The 23756-nt window shown below is 40.5% G+C and overlaps 1 protein-coding gene across 2 annotated transcripts in view; it reads right to left on the bottom strand.

Moving 5' to 3' along the window:
- The window catches only part of bach2b (BTB and CNC homology 1, basic leucine zipper transcription factor 2b), a 145528-nt gene that overhangs the window by 31555 nt on the left and 90217 nt on the right, over positions 1 to 23756 (bottom strand). For both annotated transcript variants that reach the window (XM_061746747.1, XM_061746748.1), the window contains one exon: positions 14827 to 15081. In XM_061746747.1, the coding sequence (XP_061602731.1) occupies positions 14827 to 15081 (255 nt within the window). The remainder of the gene's footprint in view (positions 1 to 14826; positions 15082 to 23756) is intronic.

Raw genomic sequence — 23756 nt, 5'->3', positions numbered from 1 at the left:
TTTCAAGCAAGGACACTCAGTTATTCACATCATTGCAAGTGATTTCTACAGTCAAACGGTTTAGTTAATAGCACGAATGCATAACTTTTAAAACCAACAGAGAGATCTTGCAGCATCTCACCAAGTGTCTCAAGGTCAAGAGGTACTGTACGCCAAGCTTTGTCTCAGGCTTGTCTTTCTGCTTGTCTCAGCTCAGCTCCCATGAACAAGTGCATGCAGCATTGTCAGTGTCTCTGAGGAGAGATTGTTCACAAATGTGTCCCTATTGTAAACAAGAGCAAAGACAACATAATATGCTCTAACTGAAAGGTTGGTTGGTTATTGAATCATTTACAATTGCTAACTATTTGCAATTAAAAGTAACAACCAATTTCATGATAATGTTGAGTTGATTTAAAAGAAAGCTCCAGACAGACCAGAGCAGACACATGAGTACATGTATTATTCCAGCTGCCCTCGGAGGTGAGGGCTGTGGTACGTGCTGGTAGGTTGATTACATGTACATTTAAGGATTAAACTCCTATTCTCTACTGAGTATTGATAAAGTAATGCCCTGGGGCCTCTTTTATAAAGCTTGCTTGCGCACAAAACAGGGCTTGAAAGATGCGCAAGCCACCTTCTACGCAAAGGTTGGGATTTAAAAAGAAAAAACTAACCGAAAAATCTGCGTATCCCTACGCCAACCCTGACCCTCCCGTAGGAACATGCTTAAGATATGGCTCATTCATATGCAAATAATACTTTGCATTGCCCATTTATGGTAAAAAGTGGCCGTTTAGAGGGCGGGGTATGAGCCGAATTCAGCTGCGCAACCTTCCAGCTGGACTGTGATTTATAAAGCGAACATTGCGTGGAAGTGTGCGTGCACAGGGTTTTATAAATCCAGATTTTTTTTTGCGCCCGCCTTTTTCGGATTTTGGCTATACGTGCACTTTTAGTATGAATCCTGCGCACTCTTTTATAAATGAGGCCCCTGTTGTCTAACCCCTCCTCCCCACTGTTGCCTGGATTCTTCAGTTTCACCCCTCTACCCCACCCCTCCACTCTGTGGCTTGGGTCTTCTTCCTGGGTGGATGTGGGTCCAGAAGATGCGTTATCCCCTTTACATTGGTAGATACATTTATCGCCTGGATCTAGCGTGTCGCCTGTCCTTTTTACATTGACAGGCGCGGGTGGCGTGTCGAGGTGCCCCGCCAATAACTCGCCTCCAATGGTGTACTTCACCGTGGCTCAGGTCTAATGTAAACAGAACTAATGTGGGGTGGCGGGTCGTGGGAGGGACTTGTTAATCATGTACCTGAGTACAGTAATCCCTGGCTGTAACACGGTTCACCTTTCACCGTCTCGCTGCTTCACAGATTTTCATTGTGCATCGTGTTCTGCATTCTGATTGGCTAAACAGTCTCCCCGCTTCTTCACTTCCTGTGTCAATAAAGTTGGTTGCTTAGCAACAATGCTGAGAACGACCAATGAGCTTCAGCAGCAGCTCAAGAACGGGACACTTTGATGAATCGTTCATTACAGTCTCAGATATAATCCATGGTGGCATGTCGGTTTAAAAGAATCTTTTTGCTCAAAAGAAAAAAGAGAGACAACAACGACCCATAACTATGTTCTTCTCTGGAAAAAACACACCTGCACCGCGGCTTTAGAAGAAAAAGATGCTACAGAGTCGGGATGCAGCAGCATCAGAAGAGCAGGGAAATACACACCAGTCACAATTTGTCCTACTGTACTTATTGTATTTCTTTTCATTATCATTTTTCATTTTCTCCAACCAATTAATCGGGTCACGGTGGGGCAATTTGAAGCCTTGTATAATAATTGTGAAAAAAAAAGGTTGCTACATCGCGGATTTCACCTATCACGGGTTCTTTTTGGAACGTAACCCCGAGAAAAACCAGGGATTACTGTACAGCCCACCAGGGGAAGGTTTTTTTAAAATATTTATTATAATAATTTCATAAAATGAGGAAACGGTGGATGAGAGTAACAACAGCAGCAGGAAGTCACAGGTACGATCTATATTTGCAAGTTGAGTAACTGGGGACAGAAGGAGATTCGCGAGCCACTCAGAAACCTGCGTATGTCCGGAACCACAAAGGATGATGGTCCATTGTTTGAAGGACTGAACACAAAAATGACAAACCAGGGCTTTGCAAGAAGCAAAACCCGGCCAAAAAACCCTACTCCCGATGTTCATCCATCCTCATTTTGGACTCCTACACCTGTCTGACGGTGATAAATCTTGCTGATGTGGGGACAATACCTCATTCTACACCACACAGGATACGTTTTGCCTCCCGACTGGCCTTCCCTCCTCTCAACTCGCCTTCAGGCCCGAGGTGACAAATAACACGCCTTGCGTCAAAACATTATCCAACGAGCCTTAAAAACGTGTTCACCATCCAGCGGGATCCAAGAGTTCGGCACATGAGGGGATTATTTCTTTTCATATGTGTATTTTTGTGTTTTGATCTTTGAAAGTTGTGAACTTTAGCAAAATAAGTGTACGGTTTTTTGCATCCCTCTGTTGGGGTACCAAAATAAGTGGTAAACTGAAGTGCGGTTGGTTGACAAAGGATCATCTATTTTGTGAGAAGGAGATGGACACAAGATGCACCATTTAGAAGACTGTTCTGACCCGAAATGAGCTGTAGCACCTGGGAGAAACACTGCTTCAGATGGTGCCAGTCCTTTCCTTTGAATTCTTTCGGCAGCCTTCGTGGCTGAAGGGTTAAATTGGCTAACCCTAACCCTAACCCTAACCCCTCTAACCATGGCCTCCACCGCTTCCAGGGAAAAAGTCTTTCAATATCCTACAACTGCCTCTGAGAACAGTATGGAGAATAATGAAGCCTTTAGAGGCCACAGGCCCCAAATAAACCACAATTAATCCTTTGTCACGCTGCAAGTGAACACACTCTCTTTGTCACAACAAGGTGCATACTTGGGCTTTTTTGTCTTTACAAATATTAAAAAATGCCTAATTTTCTTGGCTCATTAAAAGCATTAATGCACTACAGCTGCACCGTCGTTATTTTCTGTGCCCAGTGTAGTGATGGCCACCATCATTTCATTGTTCCTACGATGATTTGAAGCAATCTTTCCACCCACTCACAATATTCCCACGTTGGTGGATGGCAGAGTGTTTAATAATTACAATGGCTTTGTGATTTAGCAAGGAAAAATATTCACCCATCTGATTACTGAACTGTTAAAATGAAATAAACTCTGGACATGAACAACAACAAATTAACATTGTGAAGAACCTTGGAGTGATTTGCGGCTGTCTCCACATCAAACAGAAACTCTTTAGTCATGACAATTTTCCCCAAGTAAGGCTTTCTTGGGAAGGTAAAGATCCCCGTCCCTCCACAACATGAGAAGACGTTTCATGCTTTCATCGCTTAAAGGAGCTTGAGGCCGGATTGTGGCAAGATTTATGAAAAAAATCCGTATACATTTTAAGTTTTCTAGTAATAATGTCAGATGAAGCGTTCCAAACCCAAAAGAATGAGCCCTCTAGTGTATCTCTCCTTTGCCTTGAACACGCTGTGTGCTGCAAAATGTGCTGCAATTCGGTCCCGAATTTCCCGCGCTGGGCTGCGGATGTGACGTCACATGACGCTGCATGTGCGTTCTCCCCGTTCTCCCGTGCCGGCTTCACTGTTGGCTGCAGTACCCCCAACGGCCGTCGTGGTGAAGGGTGGCGCTAGAGAGTCTCATTTCTTAAAAGGAGCCTCAAGCTCCTTTAATGTTTGATTTACAGTAATTCATGGTTTATTGTAAAATCTATATTTGTCTTCATTAGGCATGAAAAAACAAAAAAACTAACAAGAAATCTGTGGGATCACATCAAATCCGTTTTGACCCCAAGGATCCAAATTAACATTTTATTACTTGTCTTTTAAAACCTCAAAAGCTGGTAACGTCGTACCTGCTCAACCTTTTCCGTCCCCACACCACCCAGAATCCTCAGATCCATTAACCACTATCTACTGGTTCTTTCCAGTCACAGGCCCTGAAATCAGACGTGACAGAGCCTTTTCAGAGGTGAGCCCTTATAGTGGAATTGGCTGAAAGCTTCTCTCCGACTTTTAGTCCTTGTTAAGCAGGATATCTTGGCTTTTATCGCACAAACACGGTTTATTCTTCCCATCCGTGGATTTATTTCCTGTACCTGCTTCAATCCCGTTCAAGGTCCATGAGGTTTTGCTGGAGCCTGTCCCAGCCGTCATCGGGTGAAAGATGGGCTCTACCCTGGAGAGGTTACCAGTGGCTTTGTTGGTCTCTTTGCTTGTTTTAGTTCTATTTGTCGATGATTGCGTGATTGTTGAGTATTTATTTGTATTGCCTGTGATGCACTTTGCTCGGTGAAGTTGTTTCAGTTGTGCTATGGAAATACAACCGGACTTGACTACTGAGTAAATAGGAAACAGCATTCCAGTGTAAGTATCATCAGGGTTTTATGCAGAAGAACAAAGATGAACATGGGGATCTTTGTCACAATGTCACAAACATGACTCCTTTTCAGTGGAGGGCTGTTTGTCAGTACGTTTACATGCAGCAAAGAAATGGGATTTCTGATCGTATCAGATAAACATCCAGAAGATCCAATCACTTGTCTGAGTTTACATGCTGTTCAGAGAATGGGATAAATGTCCAGAGCATGGCTGACTCCGTGACGCTCTGTGGCGCTGTAACCATGGTAACCATGGTAACCATGGTAACCATTTCAACAAAGAGCCACTTCCGGTTGACGGTTGTTTTGTTTGGCGCCAATGTTACGCCTTCCGTATATTTTTCCACTTTATTTTGATCTGCTCCGGTGTCCTGATGAAGCTTCTGACATCTCTTTCGCAATCTTTTTAAAGGTGTTTAAACAACTATTTAACACGAGCCGTCTCCTTTCACTTCCGGGTGAAGCCCCAGAGGAAATTCTCCAGCATGTGCAGACTGCAATATCCGATGTCTCCGTATACATGGCGTTAAAATTCCGACTGTGAACGAGGTGTTGCTATCCGATCATTAAATGTCCGATATAAGTCCGAAATAGGTCAGAAGTAGATGGGATTGAGGTGTTTACATGCAGTTTAAAAGTCCGAACGATGTCTTATACGATCAGAAATCCGATTGAACTGCTGCATGTAAACGTACTGAGTAAGACCCCCCCTCCCTGGTCAATGGGATGCTGCCCAGTGATGTAAATATGCTGTAGAAACATCACACGGGTTGTGATCTTTGCCCTGCTGTCAGCATTCCCGAGAGAAGGTGGGTTTGTTTTGCTCCCATGATGTGATAGTCAACAAAACCCCTTGAAAACTGGCTTCCACTGTCCAAGATGGCAATCACATTAGATATAGATGATGTCACTCAGCTGTGCCAGCTCCAGCAACTCGAGAGGCGGAGAAGCCATGGGAGAAGTATGATGTGGGTGGGGGGTGGTGGTGGTCTTCGCTTCATGTTTCATCTCCACCAACTTCTCCCTTTCTCTCACTGGCAGCCGAAGCAATTCTGATGTGCCCTTTGTTCCATGGGGATGGTTGCCCTCAGTGGCCGCAGCAGGAGTCCCCCAACACGACCAGACAGCCAACAGTCAGTCAAGCACTGCTTCAGTACATGTTTTCAAGCTAAAGGATGAGCTGACAGAACGGTGGCGACTGAGCGGACCATCCCCCCAACTTAAGAGAGAAGAGAGAGGTCAGACTGAAGCCAGGGATGCATCAGCAGACTCAAGTCAGTGACCGGAAAGCAAAGGGTGACAAGAGATGTTCAAAAAACATCAGCGCTATGACGGGCTTCAAGTATAAGCCACTGCCTTCACAGTGGCTGTCGAGACGGGACATAGAGGGAAGGTAATTCAAAGGTAAATATAGAATAGAAACATAACTATGCAGGGGGAAAAAAAGCTTAAATTGAGCCAAAAATAGTTGTACTTATGCTTAAACTTAAGCTGTACTCCTGAACCATTTTCACTGTATTCTTCTTGTTTTTTTGTGCCACTTTTGTACTCTACATTTAAGGGGAAAATATCAAAGAACTTGGTTTTTCTTTTACACATTATGTTATCTACACATATTTGTGCATATACAGGGGCATGACAAAGTGTGTGAAAGCTTTGCATTACTTTGCCATAAAATGTCATCCAATTCACAATACCAAATGTGCTGAAGCTGAAAACATACAATTATAATGTCCATCCATCCATCCATCCATCCATCCATCCATCCATCCATCCATCCATCCATCCATCCATCCATCCATGCATCCATCCATGCATCCATCCATCCATCCATCCCTCCCTCCCTCCCTCCCTCCCTCCCTCCCTCCATCCATCCATCCATCCTCCATCCATCCATCCATCCATCCATCCATGCATCCATCCATCATCCATCCATCCATCCATCCATCCACCCTCCATCCATCCATCCATCCATCCATCCATCCATCCATCCATCCATCCATCCATCCATCCATCCATCCATCCATCCATGCATCCATCCATCATCCATCCATCCATCCATCCATCCACCCTCCATCCATCCATCCATCCATCCATCCATCCATCCATCCATCCATCCATCCATCCATCCATCCATCATGTCTTTATTAAACACACACATTACTTATTAACAGTGATGGAGGAAAAAATAAATGAGCCCACAGACTAATTATCTCAATGAAAGTTATTCATAGTCAGTGGTTCGCACACCTACTATGGAGGATTTTTTGTGCCAAAATTAAATAAATAAATACATCATTAATTAATTAAATTGGGAATGAAATATATCATTAATTAATTAAATGTGTCGTTAATTAATTAAAATTAGAATTAAATATGTCATTAATTAATTAAAATACAATTCATTTTAAGTAAAAATATATATTTATTGTTTCAGCATTTAATTAATTAATGACACATTTAATTAATGATTTCGTGTTGCGTGTGAATCATGAAATGTAAAACTGCATTTAATTAATTAACGACACATTTAATTAATGATTTCGTGTTGCTGAATCATGAAATGTAAATGTAAAACTGTCAGTTTCACTCGTCAAACTCAGTGGGCGGAGCTAACGCAAATCTAGTGGAATCCACTGCTTTGGTCTGTACGGAGCCCTGGAGGTGACATGGAAATTATTATTGTTATCTCGTGCGCACGACTTTTTATCTCATGCCATTCACTTCAACATATACAGCTATTGATGCCAAGCATTTATCTAGTCGTCGAAGTCCGATCTCGGGAAACTAGCTTCACAAACGACGTTTTAAAAGTGGAACTATTTCCAGAGGCGGAGTTGACACAAAGTGCTTCGACATTGTCACGTGAGCGTGCTGGACCAATCAGAGTGGCCGCTGGTCCAAGATAGCTGCCTACAGTGCTGATTTTATTTGTAGAAATAAGCTTTAAATTGAACTAAAATGACTACAAACAATGTTATATGTAAACGAAAATTAATCTGAATTTTTTATATATTTTTTTTTTAAATATTTTTTACTTAAAATTTTTTTAAATATTTTTACTTAAAATGAATTGTATTTTAATTAATTAATGACATATTTAATTCTAATTTTAATTAATTAACGACACATTTAATTAATTAATGATATATTTCATTCCCAATTTAATTAATTAATGATGTATTTATTTATTTAATTTTGGCACAAAAAATCCTCCATAACCTACAGCCCAAATAATGAAATAAGTTTGGAGGTGTGAATTAGAGCTCTCTTTATTGCTAAAAGAAATAATGTTTCAACTTGGTTGGTCATCTGATAAATGTGAACTATGTCTCACAAAAAGATCTCTGAACATGGCCTGAAAAGGATATGAAGTTATAGTATATAAAGTTAAGTGTTGAGGCAGTTGGATTCAGTCCACAGTTAGTCTATAAATGGATAACGGTTTAGTATATTGGCTACTGGCCAAGATAACCCCAAAGTCACCACGAAGAGTCTTTAATGAGGTAAAGAAGAACCCAGGAGCAACGGCTTGGAGACGTCAGCCTGTTCATAACAGAGAACATGAACCACCGCGCTTCCAGCTTCTAGCAATATTTTCAGGACCAGGAGTGAGAATAATTTGCTAATAACAGAACACAAGTCAGCATTCTGGGATGACACATTAAAGACAATAGAATAGACAACAGAAAACCACTAATCTTTTCTTTGTTTCTTTTCTTTTTAAACCACCCCTGCTGAGATATTTTTTGACGGAAGATTTGGTTACTGTGAAAAAGGACTGTTAATTTAGCCAAATATTTAGAATGCGGTCATAATATTTTGGAGCCTTTTGTGTTAATAACAGAAAACTCTCAGCAAATGCAAATATGTGTACAAAACATTAATTCTACATTAATTGTACTTGAGAAAAAAGACCAGATCAAATAAGTTAGAGTCTAATATTTCCACGACAAACATGTCACTGATATTCAATGTTCTGGGGCCTCATTTATAAAGGAGTGCGTAGAATTCATACTAAAAGTGCACGTACACCCAAAAGCCAAAAATGGCGGGCCCAATAAAAAATCTGGATTTATAAAACCGCATGCACGCACACTTGCACACAATGTTCGCTTTATAAATCACAGTCCAGCTGGAAGGTTGCGCAGCTGAATCCGCCTCATATCCCGCCCTCTACACACCCACTTCATACCTTAAAAGGGCAATGCAAAGTAGTATTTGCATATGAATGAGCCTGCTGAGCATGCGCAGCGGCTCCTGCAGCCTGTTTGGGCGTCAGGATGAATGAGACGTGTCGAGCCACCGTGCCACTGAATTTCACGGAGACTGAGATGGAGATGTTGTGGATGAGGTGGAGGACAGGAAAACCACATTATTTGGTGGTCACAGTAAAAGTAAAAAAGTATATAAATAGTATAAAATAAAGCGAGTGAAAATAAAACGCTGTGAGGCGCAAGGGCGCAATTTCCACTGGGAACAGGGGGGACATTTCCCCCCCACTTTTCAAACTCATGCTTTTGTCCCCCCCCCCCCCCCCCTTTTTTTACAGTTTAAGAACTAATGGTAGGCTCAGCCTGTAATTGCAAATCATCAAGACACTCTGTGCGAAGACGGGACGGGAGCCCCGCTACCCCTCCTCCCCTCCTACCCTCCCCTCTGTGCTGCTCAAGGCTGATTTATGGTTCCCCGTTAAATCGACGCAGAGCCTACGGCGTAGGTTACGTGGCCCGCGCTCCGTACAGGGCACGTCGCCGCGTAACCTACGGCGTAACCCTACGGCATAGGCTCTGTGTCGATTTAACGCGGAACCATTATTTAGGCATAATTAGGCTTAACTAGTGTGTGCGTGTGTGACAGACGTGCATGGGACGATTGTGAAATACGGAATAAAAGGTTTTTATATAAATTTTAATTCCCAATTACGTAACAATTCTGTATTTCAAGGGGCGTCCTGACTGACGCTGAGCTTCAAACACAGAGGGACTTGATCAGCGCTATTATATTATAAGTCTGATATGTGATGACATTATTAAGAGTATGACATGAATCTGGCTTCATTTCACCACCTCACCGCCTGCGTCGCCAGTTCCCCATGTCTTAAGTAAATTCCTACGGGAGGGTCAGGGTTGCCGTAGGGATACGCACATTTTTCGGTTCGTTTTTTCTTTTTAAATCCAAACCTTTGCGTAGAAGGTGGCATCCGCATCTTTCAAGCACTGTTTTGTGTGCAAGCAAGCTTTATAAATGAGGCCCCTGGGCCTCTGAAAAGCACCTAGGGAAAATCTGTATTGTAATAGAAACTATAACAATAAAATTGAATGGAGTTTTTTTTTTAAACTAGATATTTGCCATTGTTTGCTGTCCAATCAGTCAGCATCTCTATCTGTCAATAAAAAACTCAACATCAGTGAACCACTAATCCGAAGGATCCGTTATGACTAAATAGGTTCTTCATGTCATGTGTTGCCATTTAAATGAAATGTGAATTTGTCCAATTGTATGTACGTTAACAGAAGGTGGCTTAGTTAAAACCTCCAAAGTAGCATTTCTCTTTGGCACATTAGAGACGCAGCCATTGGAAGATGTTACTTCCTACACTTCATCTCACACCTGAAACACGCAGAAGCTCATGAATTATTCATACATGCATGACTGAAAAGGATGCTGCTTTCCGCACCCGTTACTTCCCGCCGAAATGGCTTGACTTAAAAAAGATGTTTAAAAAATGAAGTAAAATAAACAATAAAGGAATGAATAAATAAAAAATGCGCCGTCTTTCTTTTCAATAAGAGCAACAATAAAGTTGGTTGATAAGCGTTCATTTATGAATGTGTGCTGGCCCCAATGAGGCGCCACAGCTCCGAGGCACATGTGGGATGTGCCCCATTTTCCTCAGCAGCACATGTTTGTAGCATATATGTGACATCAATGTGTCGGGGAAGTGCTTTCCCCACGGAATCAAGGCCATTTCCCCTCGCTGTGGCCTCTGGTAAGCAGAGGTGGGTAGTAACGAGTTACATTTACTCCGTTACATTTACTTGAGTAAGTTTTGGGAAATACTTTTAGGAGTAGTTTTGAATCACTATACTTTTTACTTTTACTTGAGTAGATTTGTGAAGGAGAAACTGTTCCTCTTACTCCGCTACATTAGGCTACGTTGAGCTGTTACTTTTCTTTTATCCCTTTTATCCGCGTACGCGTCAATCTCATGACATCACAGTGATTCTTTGGGAAAAATGTTTGTTTTTGCATGTTTTGTCACATTTACACAGACTCAAACACACACAGAGTTTCTATGAGTTCATGTTTGTTCTAGTTCTGCCTGGTTAAAAAAGAAAAGTACAAAGGCTGGAAATTTTGTGCTACTTGTGATTAATTTATTTTTTTATTCTGCTATTTTTTAATTTATTTTATTATTTATTAAAGTACTTGACTTTACTTTAAGATTATTTTAATTTAAGCTATTTTTAATTTTTTATTAATTTTAATTTATTTTATTGATTTAATTTGCCTGAAGATGATTATTTTGTACTTTTGTCTGTTTGAATGGTTGTTTTAAAAAAATAAATCACATGTTACTCAACAGTTACTCAGTACTTGAGTAGTTTTTTCACCAAGTACTTTTTTACTTTTACTCAAGTCATTATTTGGATGACTACTTTTTACTTCTACTTGATTCATATGATTCTGAAGTAACAGTACTTTTACTTGAGTACAATGTTTGGCTACTCTACCACCTCTGCTGGTAAGGCCTGTAAAACCCAGGCACCCCTGCTTACACTTGTGGTGTACTGTAGGGTTCATCGTAAATGTTGTTTACTTCAGGCATTAAAACATAAAAATGAGATTAAAGGAGATCTGAATTGATTGAATGATTTCTCCTCTGAGCAGTTCTGAAGCCGATCATTGCAAAGGGATAGAAGTGAGGTGAGCAAGACGGAGGAGTATTCCTGAACCCGATGAGCGCTGAGCCAGAAGTAGCGTTAATCTTGTAACAAAGTGCTATGTGCCGCTGACACGTTCAGCAGACAGGTGCTAATTAACAATCACATACTACAGACTCAAGAATTCACTCTGTCACACCTTTCACTGAGTCATTATCCTTCAGACAAATCTACTCCCATCTGCTCTCTCTCTCTCTCTCTCTCTCTCTCTCTGTCTCTCTCTCTGTCTCTCTGTCTCTCTCTCTCTCTCTCTCTGTCTCTCTCTCTCTCTCTCTGTCTCTCTGTCTCTCTCTCTCTCTCTCTCTCTCTCTCTCTCTCTCTCTCTCTCTCTCTCTCTCTCTCATACATAAATACATTGTCTGATTTTTAAAGAATGTATTTGCAAATTATAGTGGAAAATAAGTATTTGGTCAATAACAAAAGTTCATCTCAATACTTTGTTATATTCCCTTTGTTGGCAATGACAGAGGTCAGATGTTTTCTGTAAATCTTCACCAGGTTTTCTACACTGTTGCTGGTATTTTGGTCCATTCCTCCATGATCTCCTCTAGATATATATATATATATATATATATATATATATATATATATATATATATATATATATATATATATATATATATATATATATACACATATATATATATATATATATATATATATATATATATATATATATATATATATATATATATATATACATATATATATATATACATATATATATATATATATATATACATATATATATATATACATATATATATATATATATATATATATATATATATATATATATATATATATATATATATATATATATATATATCAAACTGTATATAATTCAACATAGTACTAATTGTGATTATTTAATATTCTTTAAGAGAGGAATTTCATATTTTTCCTTCTACTTGAGCTGGAAAAAATAATAATTAAAAAGTAATAAGTAATAAATAAGTAATAAATAGATTTTTGAGGAATGTGTGAGGAACGTGTGCAGACAACTAAACAGGTGCAGGAACAAGGTTCGCTACGTTGGAATTAAGAAGTTTAAAGTTAATTAAAAAGGAAAACAGAATTAAGATGAGATTTCTGGGTATTTGCTCTTGCTGGACAAATCTCGCCCACTCAGTTCCAAGAGGGGTGAATGATGAGTCCAAATGAAGCCAAAAAGATGTTGTTTTTTTTCCTTCTAGTCATAGTTTTTAAATTATTATAATGTCTAAAACCAGCTTTCTGGTTTTCTTTGTATAGCATCAGCTAGAACAGCCTTATGATAAGATAGTTCCTCCTCTACCAGGCAGTCTTCATGACTGCTTTTGTGTGTTTCTACTTCTTAGAAATACTCTGCTACTGGCTAAATACAAATTGATTGTAATAATGTAAATATTCAATATGTTGAATCTTTATGATTTGAAAGAAGCACTCTCAAATCTATCTCCAAGCAGATTCTGGACTTCAAACCAGATAAAGTCAGATAAAACTATCTACAGGCTGATAAAAGTGATTGGGACTTTACTGTTGCGAAAGAGAATTAGCATCAAAATATCTTCTAGTGCGTGGCCAGTTTTTCTTTGTGTCCAGTAAATTAAGTTTAACATAGCTTGGCAGTCAATAAGTTGTATGTCTTCTAGCTGCGTTGCTTATAAATGTCCAGAGTTGCCAGAGCTGCTGCAGCAACATGTCACACTTGTCAATAGTAAAATCTAAGACATGCCTTTTCTCAGCAGTAAATACTGGTATGAACGGGGTGGAGCAAAGTGAAGTAAATCAGGGCGATAATCTTCCCCCGATTCTGTGGTCTGACAGGGAAAGTCCAATAAATACACTTGTAACAGAACCACACGCAGAGATGGATGTGTCCAGTCTACCACCGCACTCGTACCGGTATTTTTCAATGTCAGAGCAGAATTTGTGGCGATCGGGTGTATTGATTCATGAGAGCGAGCTTTCTAAGACAACTACTTTTTTTTGTTTCACCTGAACGCAAACAATTTAAAAGCAATTCTACGAAAAACAGGTAAAAAGTGTATGTAAACTTCTTATTTGACAGAAAGTAATGAAAAAAAACCTCTCTTATTATTCACCTTATAAATTAAAACAGAGGGAATCGTGAGGGACTGGGAAGAGAGAAAACTTTAGACAGACGCGAGGAACAAAAATGTGTTTACGGGAGTTTCTAAACGGAACGAGGTACACATATATGTACATATATATATACAGTATGTAGGTGTATATATGTATGGGGAAATGCATGTACCTATACATGTATGGACAGTAACAAGCAGTACTCGAGTTGTAAAAAAGAATCAGGGGGGATGGTGGATTTGATCATATGGGGACAGATAATTTGTGCTGATTACAAATAATATAATATATTACAAATAATAGCAGTGACCAAAACACCTGCAGAAATACTGCAGGAATGACATAGCAGCAGTTAAATGCAGCCTTCTGTAAGCTTTAAATATCCACTGGGCTTACATCAAATACATCAAAACACAACAATAAAAAACACTTTTCTGAACTTATCAATATGACTCTGTCCTTCACAGGATAAGTAACATGGATCACTGCAAAAACTCTAAATCTTAACAAGAATATTTGTCTTATTTCTAGTTAAAATGTCTCATTTTAGTAAAAAAATCTCATTACACTTAAAACAAGACTCATCACTGGAAAAAACAACAATTTTCACCTGTTTGAAGTAGATTTTCACTTGAAATAAGTAGAAAAATCTGAAAAATTTTCCAGTGGAACAAGATTTTTTTGCTCGTAATGAGAAGATAAATCTTGTCCCACTGGCAGATTTTCCTACTTATTTCAAGTGAAAATTTACTTTAAACAGATGAAAATTGTCAAATAAGTTATTTTTCTGGTGATGACTCTAAATGTTGAAATAGCAGTAAAACCACATTCATTGATGAAATGACATAAGGGATTGAAAGGAGGGATGTCAGTATATGTATATATATATATATATATATATATATATATATATATATATGCTTGTAGAAATATCTATGAGTAAGAATGCTAGTAATGAATAGGATATGAATTTTTTGTATAGATGAATACAGGGACTCAGGGTAAAAAGTGTTTATATACAGTAACATATAACTGCACATGGGGCAAAAATCACTCAGGTATCCGCTACTTTATACCCAGGTATACCACAATATATATTTATTTGGTGTAAAATTCTAATAATTTCTAATAATAAAACCCAGCTCATGTGTCCCTGGTGTAACTGTTCTTCTCTGATCATGAGGGCTGGATAGGAGTTCACGTGTACACCCATTTAGGCTTGTTTTGCTGCGTGTCAGAGGGGAGATTTAGTGCTGCATTGTCTAAAAGTCAGCATCCTTTCAGCCCCAGGGAAGGGAAACCTGCCAGTGTGTTTGATGGGCCTACCTCTTCAGGAAGGCTGACAACCAAACCATTCTCCGCTTGGCCCACCAGCGCCTGGAGGAAATACTCGCTGCAGGCGGCCAGCACGGCCCGATGCCCTCGGAACTCCTTCCCCTCCACCAGGACGGTCACATCGCACAGGATATCCTGCTTCCGCTGGTCGTTGAGGCAGATGAGGATATTGGTACAATGAACTGTCGACTCATACACATACATGGGGGCTTCAGGCTTCTCATCCACGGACATTCCGCTCACACCCTGGAAATAGAAGCACAGCAGAGGGGGTGGTCAGCTTACAGCCGAGCCCAGCCAGTGCATACCGCAGCGCTGACATCAGCCGGCAGTTTACCGCAGCCAACAGCATGATTCAACACATAACCCTGACAGAATACAGCTCCACATGCGCTTTTCCCTCTGTAACACTTACAAGGCAGCCAAACGTTGTGCAAAATACCCTCATCCACCATGATCACAGAGGTATTTCCCCACATAACCTTGGAAACAAAACTTCAAAACTTCATTTAGAAGCCAAAAACATTTTCATTGCAAGGTTGGTAATGCTGTCCCCCTCCAGCTTTCCACTTGTCTTTGCAGTATGCGACGGACTCAGGCGCACTTGAGCTTCTGCAAACCCAACTCTGAAAACGCTCCAAGAGTAGGATGTATATAGAAATAACGCAGTGACTGTGTTTCCATGCATCAATAACCCTTTTAAAACCCGAATATTGGCAATAACCCAAATTTGCACGGCCATGTAAACACCAATAACCCCTTAGAATAACCCGAATTTGCTCATATTCGGGTTTTTAAAAACCCGAATATGACCCCTGGGTTACTCCTTTTAAAACCCGAATATTGGGTCATGTAAACGCCAAACGGAATATCTCCATCAAACGGAACAGGAAATTGTTTTCTGCACATGTTCTGTTCACAAGGAATCCTGGTCTTTTGAGTCCAGGAAGTTCTTCTAAACACGGAGAAACCAAGACCAGGAGGAGACTAATCACTTCATAAATGTAATGAAGGATATGAACATTTCTGCATTTGTAGACGGTAGAAAGTACCGGGATAGAAGATTTAAAAGAAGGTGAGTGAAAAGTTGCGCAAACTAGCATTTGTTTTGAATTTGGATACAGGAAGAAGAAGTGGAAATGACGGGAATTGCGTCATCAAGTTCTCCGCGCGTCGCTGGTTTGATCGGGATATCCCGAATGATTAATTACCATGTAAACAGGGATAACCCTACATGCTCACGCATGTAAACGGAATATTCCGAATGTTTCAGTAACCGGAATATTAGTAATAACCCCAATTTTGGCTGCATGTAAAAGTAGTCAGTGATTTGCAAGATTTGCATATTTTATTACAGTACAGAATTAGAAAACATCCAAATGTTGAAAGTGATACACTTTACCATAAAAGGTAAATCTGAACTTTGAACACATCTCAGAAAAGCTAGGGAATAGACAAGAAAAGCCTGTAAACAGAAGTGAAGAAGGAAACAGTTGGAGGAACATCTGGAGACTAATTAGGTTCATTAGTAACTTGTCAGTGACGTGACTGGTTATCAAAGTAACGTCTTAGAGAAGCAAAAAAAGGGCAGAGGTTAACTGAAAATCTCTGCCTATAACTTGTATAATTATATTAAAACACTGCTCCTCAGTACAAACACGTGAAGACTTTGAATCGGCCACAGAAGATCATATCATTAAAAAATAAATAACTAGAAGAACTTGGATCCACATGGGACACCTGAGAGTCCTCCGACGACTGTGCACCAACAACACACGCTGGGAACAACTGCATACTCACCAACATGTCTGGAAGTCACCAAAAACGCAGTTGGCTGTGGTGAAAGTTTCATGTGAACACGATCCAGAACGCTGCTGTCTTTTCTGGGACAACGCTTAAAACGGAGGCAAAAGGAAAAACTGTCCTATGGTCAGAATCTGAAAGTCATTCTGGAAACCATGGATGCTGCTTCCCTGCGAATCATTGCATTCTGCTTTTATTTTTTTTCCAATGTTTTTGGAACTGAGGTTGTACTTTAATTACCAAGCATGTGCACTTTAGAGGCGTTGCCATTTTGAACCGGCCAGACTCACGTTCTTGATCCTTAGCTGGCCTCACCACATCCTAAACCTCCGTACTGACGAGAGATTGGAAAGGTGTGGACAGAAGGACACATGGCGCTTGGAAAAAATATCTCCACTCAAGTACACAAGGAACTAAGGCAAGATCCACTGTTTCAGTTTTCATTGATATCTGCACAACCACAAACAAACCCACACGGAGACAAGCGGGAGGTGAAGTGGACCACGGTTCTGGGGCGAAGGCAAGGCCCTGGCTGAATGTGCACTTCCCTTCTCAGGTGCAGAGAAGGAACCACTTTAAATGATGTGTTATGGCTTCCCTGCCGGGCTGGAGTCACGGCAGGTCAGGTCAGGCAAACCAGACTAAAACCTGGAAAAGCTCGGACGGAAACACAGATAGGCCCTCGGACCAGTAGTGGAACATATGAGAGCCGGGCTGGGGGGCGGGCCTATGGCAGGGGGCGGGGCATATGACCGGAGGGCGGGGCATATGCAGCTGCTGAGTCCCTATTATCATCCCTACAGCCGAGACACAGAGAAGGAAATAAGCTAGGGCTACTATATGAACTATAGCATGCTGCTATAGGCTTATGCTGCAGGGGGGCACCGACATGATCCGTTGGGCAGTGCTTCTCACTCTTCTTCTCCTCTCCCTTTCCCTTCCTCTCTTCTCCATTACCATTTTTATTTATTATAAATATCTCATAGCTATCACTTTTGTCCATCGTTCCTGTAGTTTCTTGTGCCGGCCCCCTTTTTTCTCTTTTGTGCATGTTTGCAGGCCGGAGCCTCGGGAGCTGCAGTTCATCTCCCACAGGAGGAGGATTAGGGCCAACAAAATATGCGTCTAGCTTAGACAATTTGTCTTTTTCTTGCTCCCTTTTTCTTTTTCTTTGCATTTAATTGCTCCACTTTTGTGTTTATAACTCCCACTCATGTTTATTAATCAATCAATTATTTTATTTGTCCCCAAGGGGGCGATTAGTTTCGCGACAGGAGAAGCACACAATGGTAAATATACATAAAATATACATAATAAATTACAATAAGTTACACATCATAGTACAGACCTAAGCTATAGTTAAGAGGGAAGGCTTTTTCATCCACTACCTTTCCTTTCCGGCATTTAAAGGAGCATGAGGCTCCTTTTAAGAAATGAGACTCTCTAGCGCCACCCTTCACCACGACGGCCGTCGGGGGTCCTGCAGCCAACAGTGAAGCCGGCACCGGAGAACGGGGAGAACGCGCATGCTATTACTAGAAAACTTAAAATGTATACACATTTTTTTCATAAATCTTGCCTCAATCCTGCCTTTAAAAGAACAATAGCGGAGGGACAAAGGAGTGTTTGTCTTTGCAAAAGGAGTGTAAGCAGTAACTGATGGTAGAAACTGAAACTGTTTATTAAGGGATGTGAGAGTTCTTTTTTTTTTTTGTTTGTTTTCTGTTCTTGATCAGCTGTTTGTTATAAAGTTCTTGTAAAGTTTGTTGAGCCGACCCAATGATTTTACTGCTTAGACTGACAACCTTATTGAGCAAGTTTCTGTCTTTGACCTTCAAAGATTGAAACCGACAAATAAAAGAAAAAGTGATAAAAGATTCGATAAAAGAACGATAAAACATACGTTTAGGCTGTAGGATTACTGTGCTCTGTTGACAAGTGATCGATGATGACGTTGATAAACGGCTGTTGATGACCAACAATTTTACCCAAAATACATTTGGAGATTCACTTGCAATTTTTGTTTTAATGTTAACTGTGAGTGTGAAAATCTCAGCACAACATATTATACAATGTTTTATACGTAATATGAAGCAAGAAAAAACACAAAAACAAAAAAAAATTTTAATAAAATCTGGCGGGCGGGGCCTGCTGCCTCAGGGGCCCATTGGGCCCCGGGCCGGGGGAGTACGGCCCCCCCCAGCCCCCCCCGACGCCCCGCCCCTGCCTCGGACCAAATTCCCCTGCCCAGCGCTGCATGCTGCTCACCTACCCATTGGGTGAACCATTTTTCCTCACATGCACGAGAGCACACACACTGCACGTGCACAGCCTGCTCAAAGGACCTGTATATGAAATGATACTCCGTGCACAGATGAACTACTCTGTCATCTGCTGTAACAACACCGTACCACGGTTCGCTCTCCTGTCACCTCGGCGTGTCACGCCTTTCATTGAGCACTCTGGTCATCCGTGTTGATGCTCACGATTACTCTGATCTGGATTGAATGGGAGATATTTTATTCCATCGAGTTAAATCAAAAGGAATGCTTTGACATAAGGTGACTTTGTCTTTTTGCCCTAGTTTTGCACGTCGTTCCAAATGAGATCTTCCCAGAAAAGTTCTTGTCTGGCTTTTTTTTAGATGGGGCAAGGGGACAAATGTAAAGTCAAACAAGATTACATGAAGGGATGTCCTCATTCTTGCTGAAATGTCTTCCTTTTTTCGACTAGAAACAAATGGCAGCCACATCTGTCACCATGTGGGACAGGGGCTTATATATAAAACTGCTTAGAGGAGGGAATTTTCACTTGTACATGTTTTTGCTTAAATAAAGAGAAAATACAAGTTTTAGTGATGACCAAATAACCAAGAAGACCAGTGACTCATTCATTATTGCAATATAAATGTTTTGCAGGAGGAGAAGTCTTACAGAAAATGAGGAAACATAACTAAGATCGTTTGGTGCAATAAAACTCGGGGAAGTGTTCCTGTGCAACGACCTTTTTCCATCGAGTCAGTATTTTAGTGACATCTAAAGTCCTCGGGATTTAAAGATCTTATAAATGGTGAGAAATGGTCTGAGTCCACCAATCTTTATAATACATTTTGAGAAAATTGAAAAAAAAAAAGATCAGGATCAAGATAAAAGAGTACATGAAAAGGTTCTCCTCACAGAAAACGGATGCGTGAGCTATGACAACAGACAAATACAGTGTTCAGGGGAACATCTCCTACTTAAATAGGTTTGGATACATGAAAATGTAAAAAAAAAAAAACAAATATAACAAAAAGTGCTAAAATGACTGCATTTATCACTAAAACAGCACTTTCTACTGGTAAACTGAGGCATCCCTTAACAGCTACCTTTTCACACAAAATAAACAATGCAACGCAAAGCGCTTTACATAAAGCATAAAACTACACACACACACAGACAGACAGGCGCAAGCACACAGCGATTCGCACAAGTATATAATCCTAATCGCTAAGAGTCATTGAGAACAGAAATAGTGAAGAGACAAACAGGCTGCTTGTGTGTGTTGTTTCTACTTTCACTCCATGTTGTTTCAGTTCTTCATGTTAGTCAAACACAGGTAGCTTATGAAAATAAACAATTTATAATGTCTTGTGTCTTTATTCTAACTGAACAATCGAAAATGTCTGTGAATCCGCTCCCGCTGACTTCGTTTGGCTTGGCAGTTTAATTTTATCCTCAGGTACCAGAAGCACCAAAACGCAGTAACACAATAACTTACTGATCAACACTGAAGCTAAAAATACTCTCTTCTCTTCTTCTTTTTACCAATACCAATTAGAGACCGAAAAATTAGATGCGGACTACTAAATATACGATTGTTAAGTTCCAAGTCTCTGTTAGTAAACGATCTAATTACCGAGACCAGGAGTGATATTTTCTGCTTAACAGAAACATGGCTACAGGAGGAAGAGTATGTTAGTTTGAATGAATCGACTCTGCCCGGCTACTTTAATCATCATATTCCTCGAAGCACGGGCCGAGGCGGAGGAGTAGCGGTGATGTATAACTCAAGTCTTCAAATAAAATCTAAACCTAAATACGATTATAATACGTTTGAAAGCCTCACGCTTAGTCTGAAACTCCCGAGCTGGAAATTAGAGAAGCCAGTTTTGTTAGGGGTAGTGTACCGGCCCCCTGCTGGTACCAGTTGTGTTAGTGGTAGTGTACCGGCCCCCTGCTGGTACCAGTTTTGTTAGTGGTAGTGTACCGGCCCCCTGCTGGTACCAGTTTTGTTAGTGGTAGTGTACCGGCCCCCTGCTGGTACCAGTTTTGTTAGTGGTAGTGTACCGGCCCCCTGCTGGTACCAGTTGTGTTAGTGGTAGTGTACCAGCCCCCTGCTGGTGCTTATCTAGAGTTTCTGTCTGAATTTTCAGATTTCCCATCTGGATTATTGATCAGTACAGATACATTCATCATAGTGGGTGACTTTAACATTCATATGGATGTTGAAAGCGATAATCTTAAATTAGATTTTAATTCTCTTCTAGAATCGATGGGTATCCTTGTATCCTTGTCACTGTTTGGCTTAAGGTTTTTCTCCCACTAGGGGAGTTTTTACCTGCCATTGTTTATGTAATAATTGCTCACATGTTCTGTTGTAATAGAAGCTATATGAATAAAATAGAATAGAATTGAATTGAATTCTTTTTAAATACCACACACTGTGTATGAAAGTTGAAGCTTCTGACGTGACCGGCTGCAGACACCCCGGCATGCTTTTCTCGCCAGTGGCTTTAAATAAAATACACCGTAACCCTTAATGCCAACAAAGCAGCTGCCTTGAACCACTTAAATGGCTTACAGTCATTAAATATTCAAGCACTTGGACGCTTTGGAATCCTCGGCCAGCCATCGTTTCTCCTTGGCTGATCATCTGATGAGACTGGTTTCTGTCTCTCTAAAGGTTAAAGTTTTTGCAGGAGGAATCTAGAAGACATCGGGAAAACATCAGCTGACACTGAGATAAGATGTGAGCCACAGCGACCTGCGAACCGAGGGGTAAACATGCACACACGAGACACAACAACTGCATGAACCATTTCCCACCTCAAGTTGAAAAAGTTCACACAATCACACCCTTTGGACCTGCTCTCTTGTCCGACAAGGAGCAACAACGGGCAACGTTACAATTCACCGGAGGAAAACACTATAAACTACAATAACCCTCAGTCTACTTGACAATGCACTAAAAGTGATGTCTGACATAAGCAAATGTACCCTGAGCGTAGACCACACTGAGGGAAGTGAAAACAGTGAGCTGGCACTGCAGGAAGTCTTTTCGTCAAGGTCCTTCGTGTACTCGCTTGTTTAGCTGTAACAAAGTTGTAGTAAGGTTTAGTAAGTAAGTCCAAACAGCTCGACTGCAGCAGCTCCCAGCGGGGTGAGGGAGCTGTTATGGAACAAGTATATCAGTCCAGACTGTGGTTCTGGCTGGTCACACTGTTGCACAGTTTGCTTATTCCCACTAAACATTTCTCAGTTGGTTTACCAGGATAATGACCTGTATTCCAAGAATAATGTTTCCAGATGCGGTTGCGAGGCTCAGAGCAAACTAAGGATGCTATTTCTACCCTGGAATGCACAATTCACTTCAACTTCATATGGCACAGACACACACACACAAGCACATTCTTAAATACGGTACATACGTACATGCATAATCAGCCCAACAGATGTACACTCCACAAAATACAAGGGGAGTGAACACTGATTAGAAGTGCTGATGCTTGCTGAGGAGTTTTTTCTCTTTTTTACTCATGGATTCAGTTGTTGAGTAGGCCTGTGTTGAAAAGATCGATTCTCCGATTCTCATATTAATTCCTAAAAATCGATTCATATGCCTAAAGATCGATTTAAAACATTTTTTTTTTTTCATCATTACATTACAACTTTTGGTACTTTTTTGTTTATGTCCAAAAAAGGAATATTTTGTTGGACACAAGAATAACTGGTGCCATGTTTTTGCCTTTAAATATGTTTAAAGGTATGAAAACATTAAAGTTTTTAGTTATAATTGCATGAATTTTCTATATTTCTTTACTTTATATACTGTATTGGGGTTACATTTGCATAAATGTTAAAAACCAAATTCTCATAAATGGGGAAAAAAAATAAAACCGATTTCATCCGTCTCTGTTTCCTCCCTGGATCTGTTTGATAATTCTGCCTCACGATGTTTCTGAAAGCAGTTCTATCTGCATTCTGGGAGCTGATTGGTCCTTACAGCATCATTAGCTGCAATACTTGCTGTTGAATCTCAACATAATACTAGTATTAATATGTTGCATAACTAGACAGTCATATAATTCATGCAACAGCTTGAAAAACAGTTTTAATAACACTAACCCAAATCAATATCGGATCGAATTGAATCGGATCGAATCAAATCTTGATAATCGGTTCTGAATCTTAAGAATCGGAATCAAATCGATTCTTGACATTTGAATCGATCCCCAGCCCTATTGTTGAGGACACAGAGACTGGTGCTGATGCTGTCAACCTTCGCGGGGAGTTTATATCATTCCTGTAAAAACTGCGAATGAGCAGCATTGTGTGATGGTGATGAGACGCTCCAGGTCTGACCAGAGATGTAGGCCGGGCCAGAGCCGGCTGCTCCTGGAGCCATGCAGATGTAGACTCACAGCTGGAGACTTGTTAGATCTGCCCCCTTATAGCTATAATGCCATAGCTATATCTTGTAGCTATGGCACATTAGTTAAAGCACGTATGCACAGCAGCCCACGCACCACTGTCTTGTACCTGAAGTGTAGACGAAGCTGCAGGTTACATCATACACGCAGAAGCTTTTTCTGTTTGATGAACCGACCACTCCACGCACCACCTCTTCACTTAAAACCAGTACATGTATAATTCTAAGTGGAGTTGCCTTATTATTGATCAAAAAAGTAGGTTCTTTTGTGGTTTTCTGCAGTGGCACAATCAAACACTTTCAGCTCCTGGAGCAAGTGTATGTTTGTACCTGTTTTTGCTTGATTAAATTCATTCAAAAAATGTACATGTATGACGTAAATGTCATTATTTGCACTGGGCCAAAGGTGTGTAACCACTTGGCCTGAG

Source organism: Cololabis saira, chromosome 18 (genome assembly GCF_033807715.1).
Source record: "Cololabis saira isolate AMF1-May2022 chromosome 18, fColSai1.1, whole genome shotgun sequence".
Lineage (NCBI taxonomy): Eukaryota > Metazoa > Chordata > Actinopteri > Beloniformes > Belonidae > Cololabis > Cololabis saira.
The sequence above is the reverse complement of the archived record's forward strand: the minus strand, read 5'-3'. Positions and strand labels throughout refer to the sequence as shown.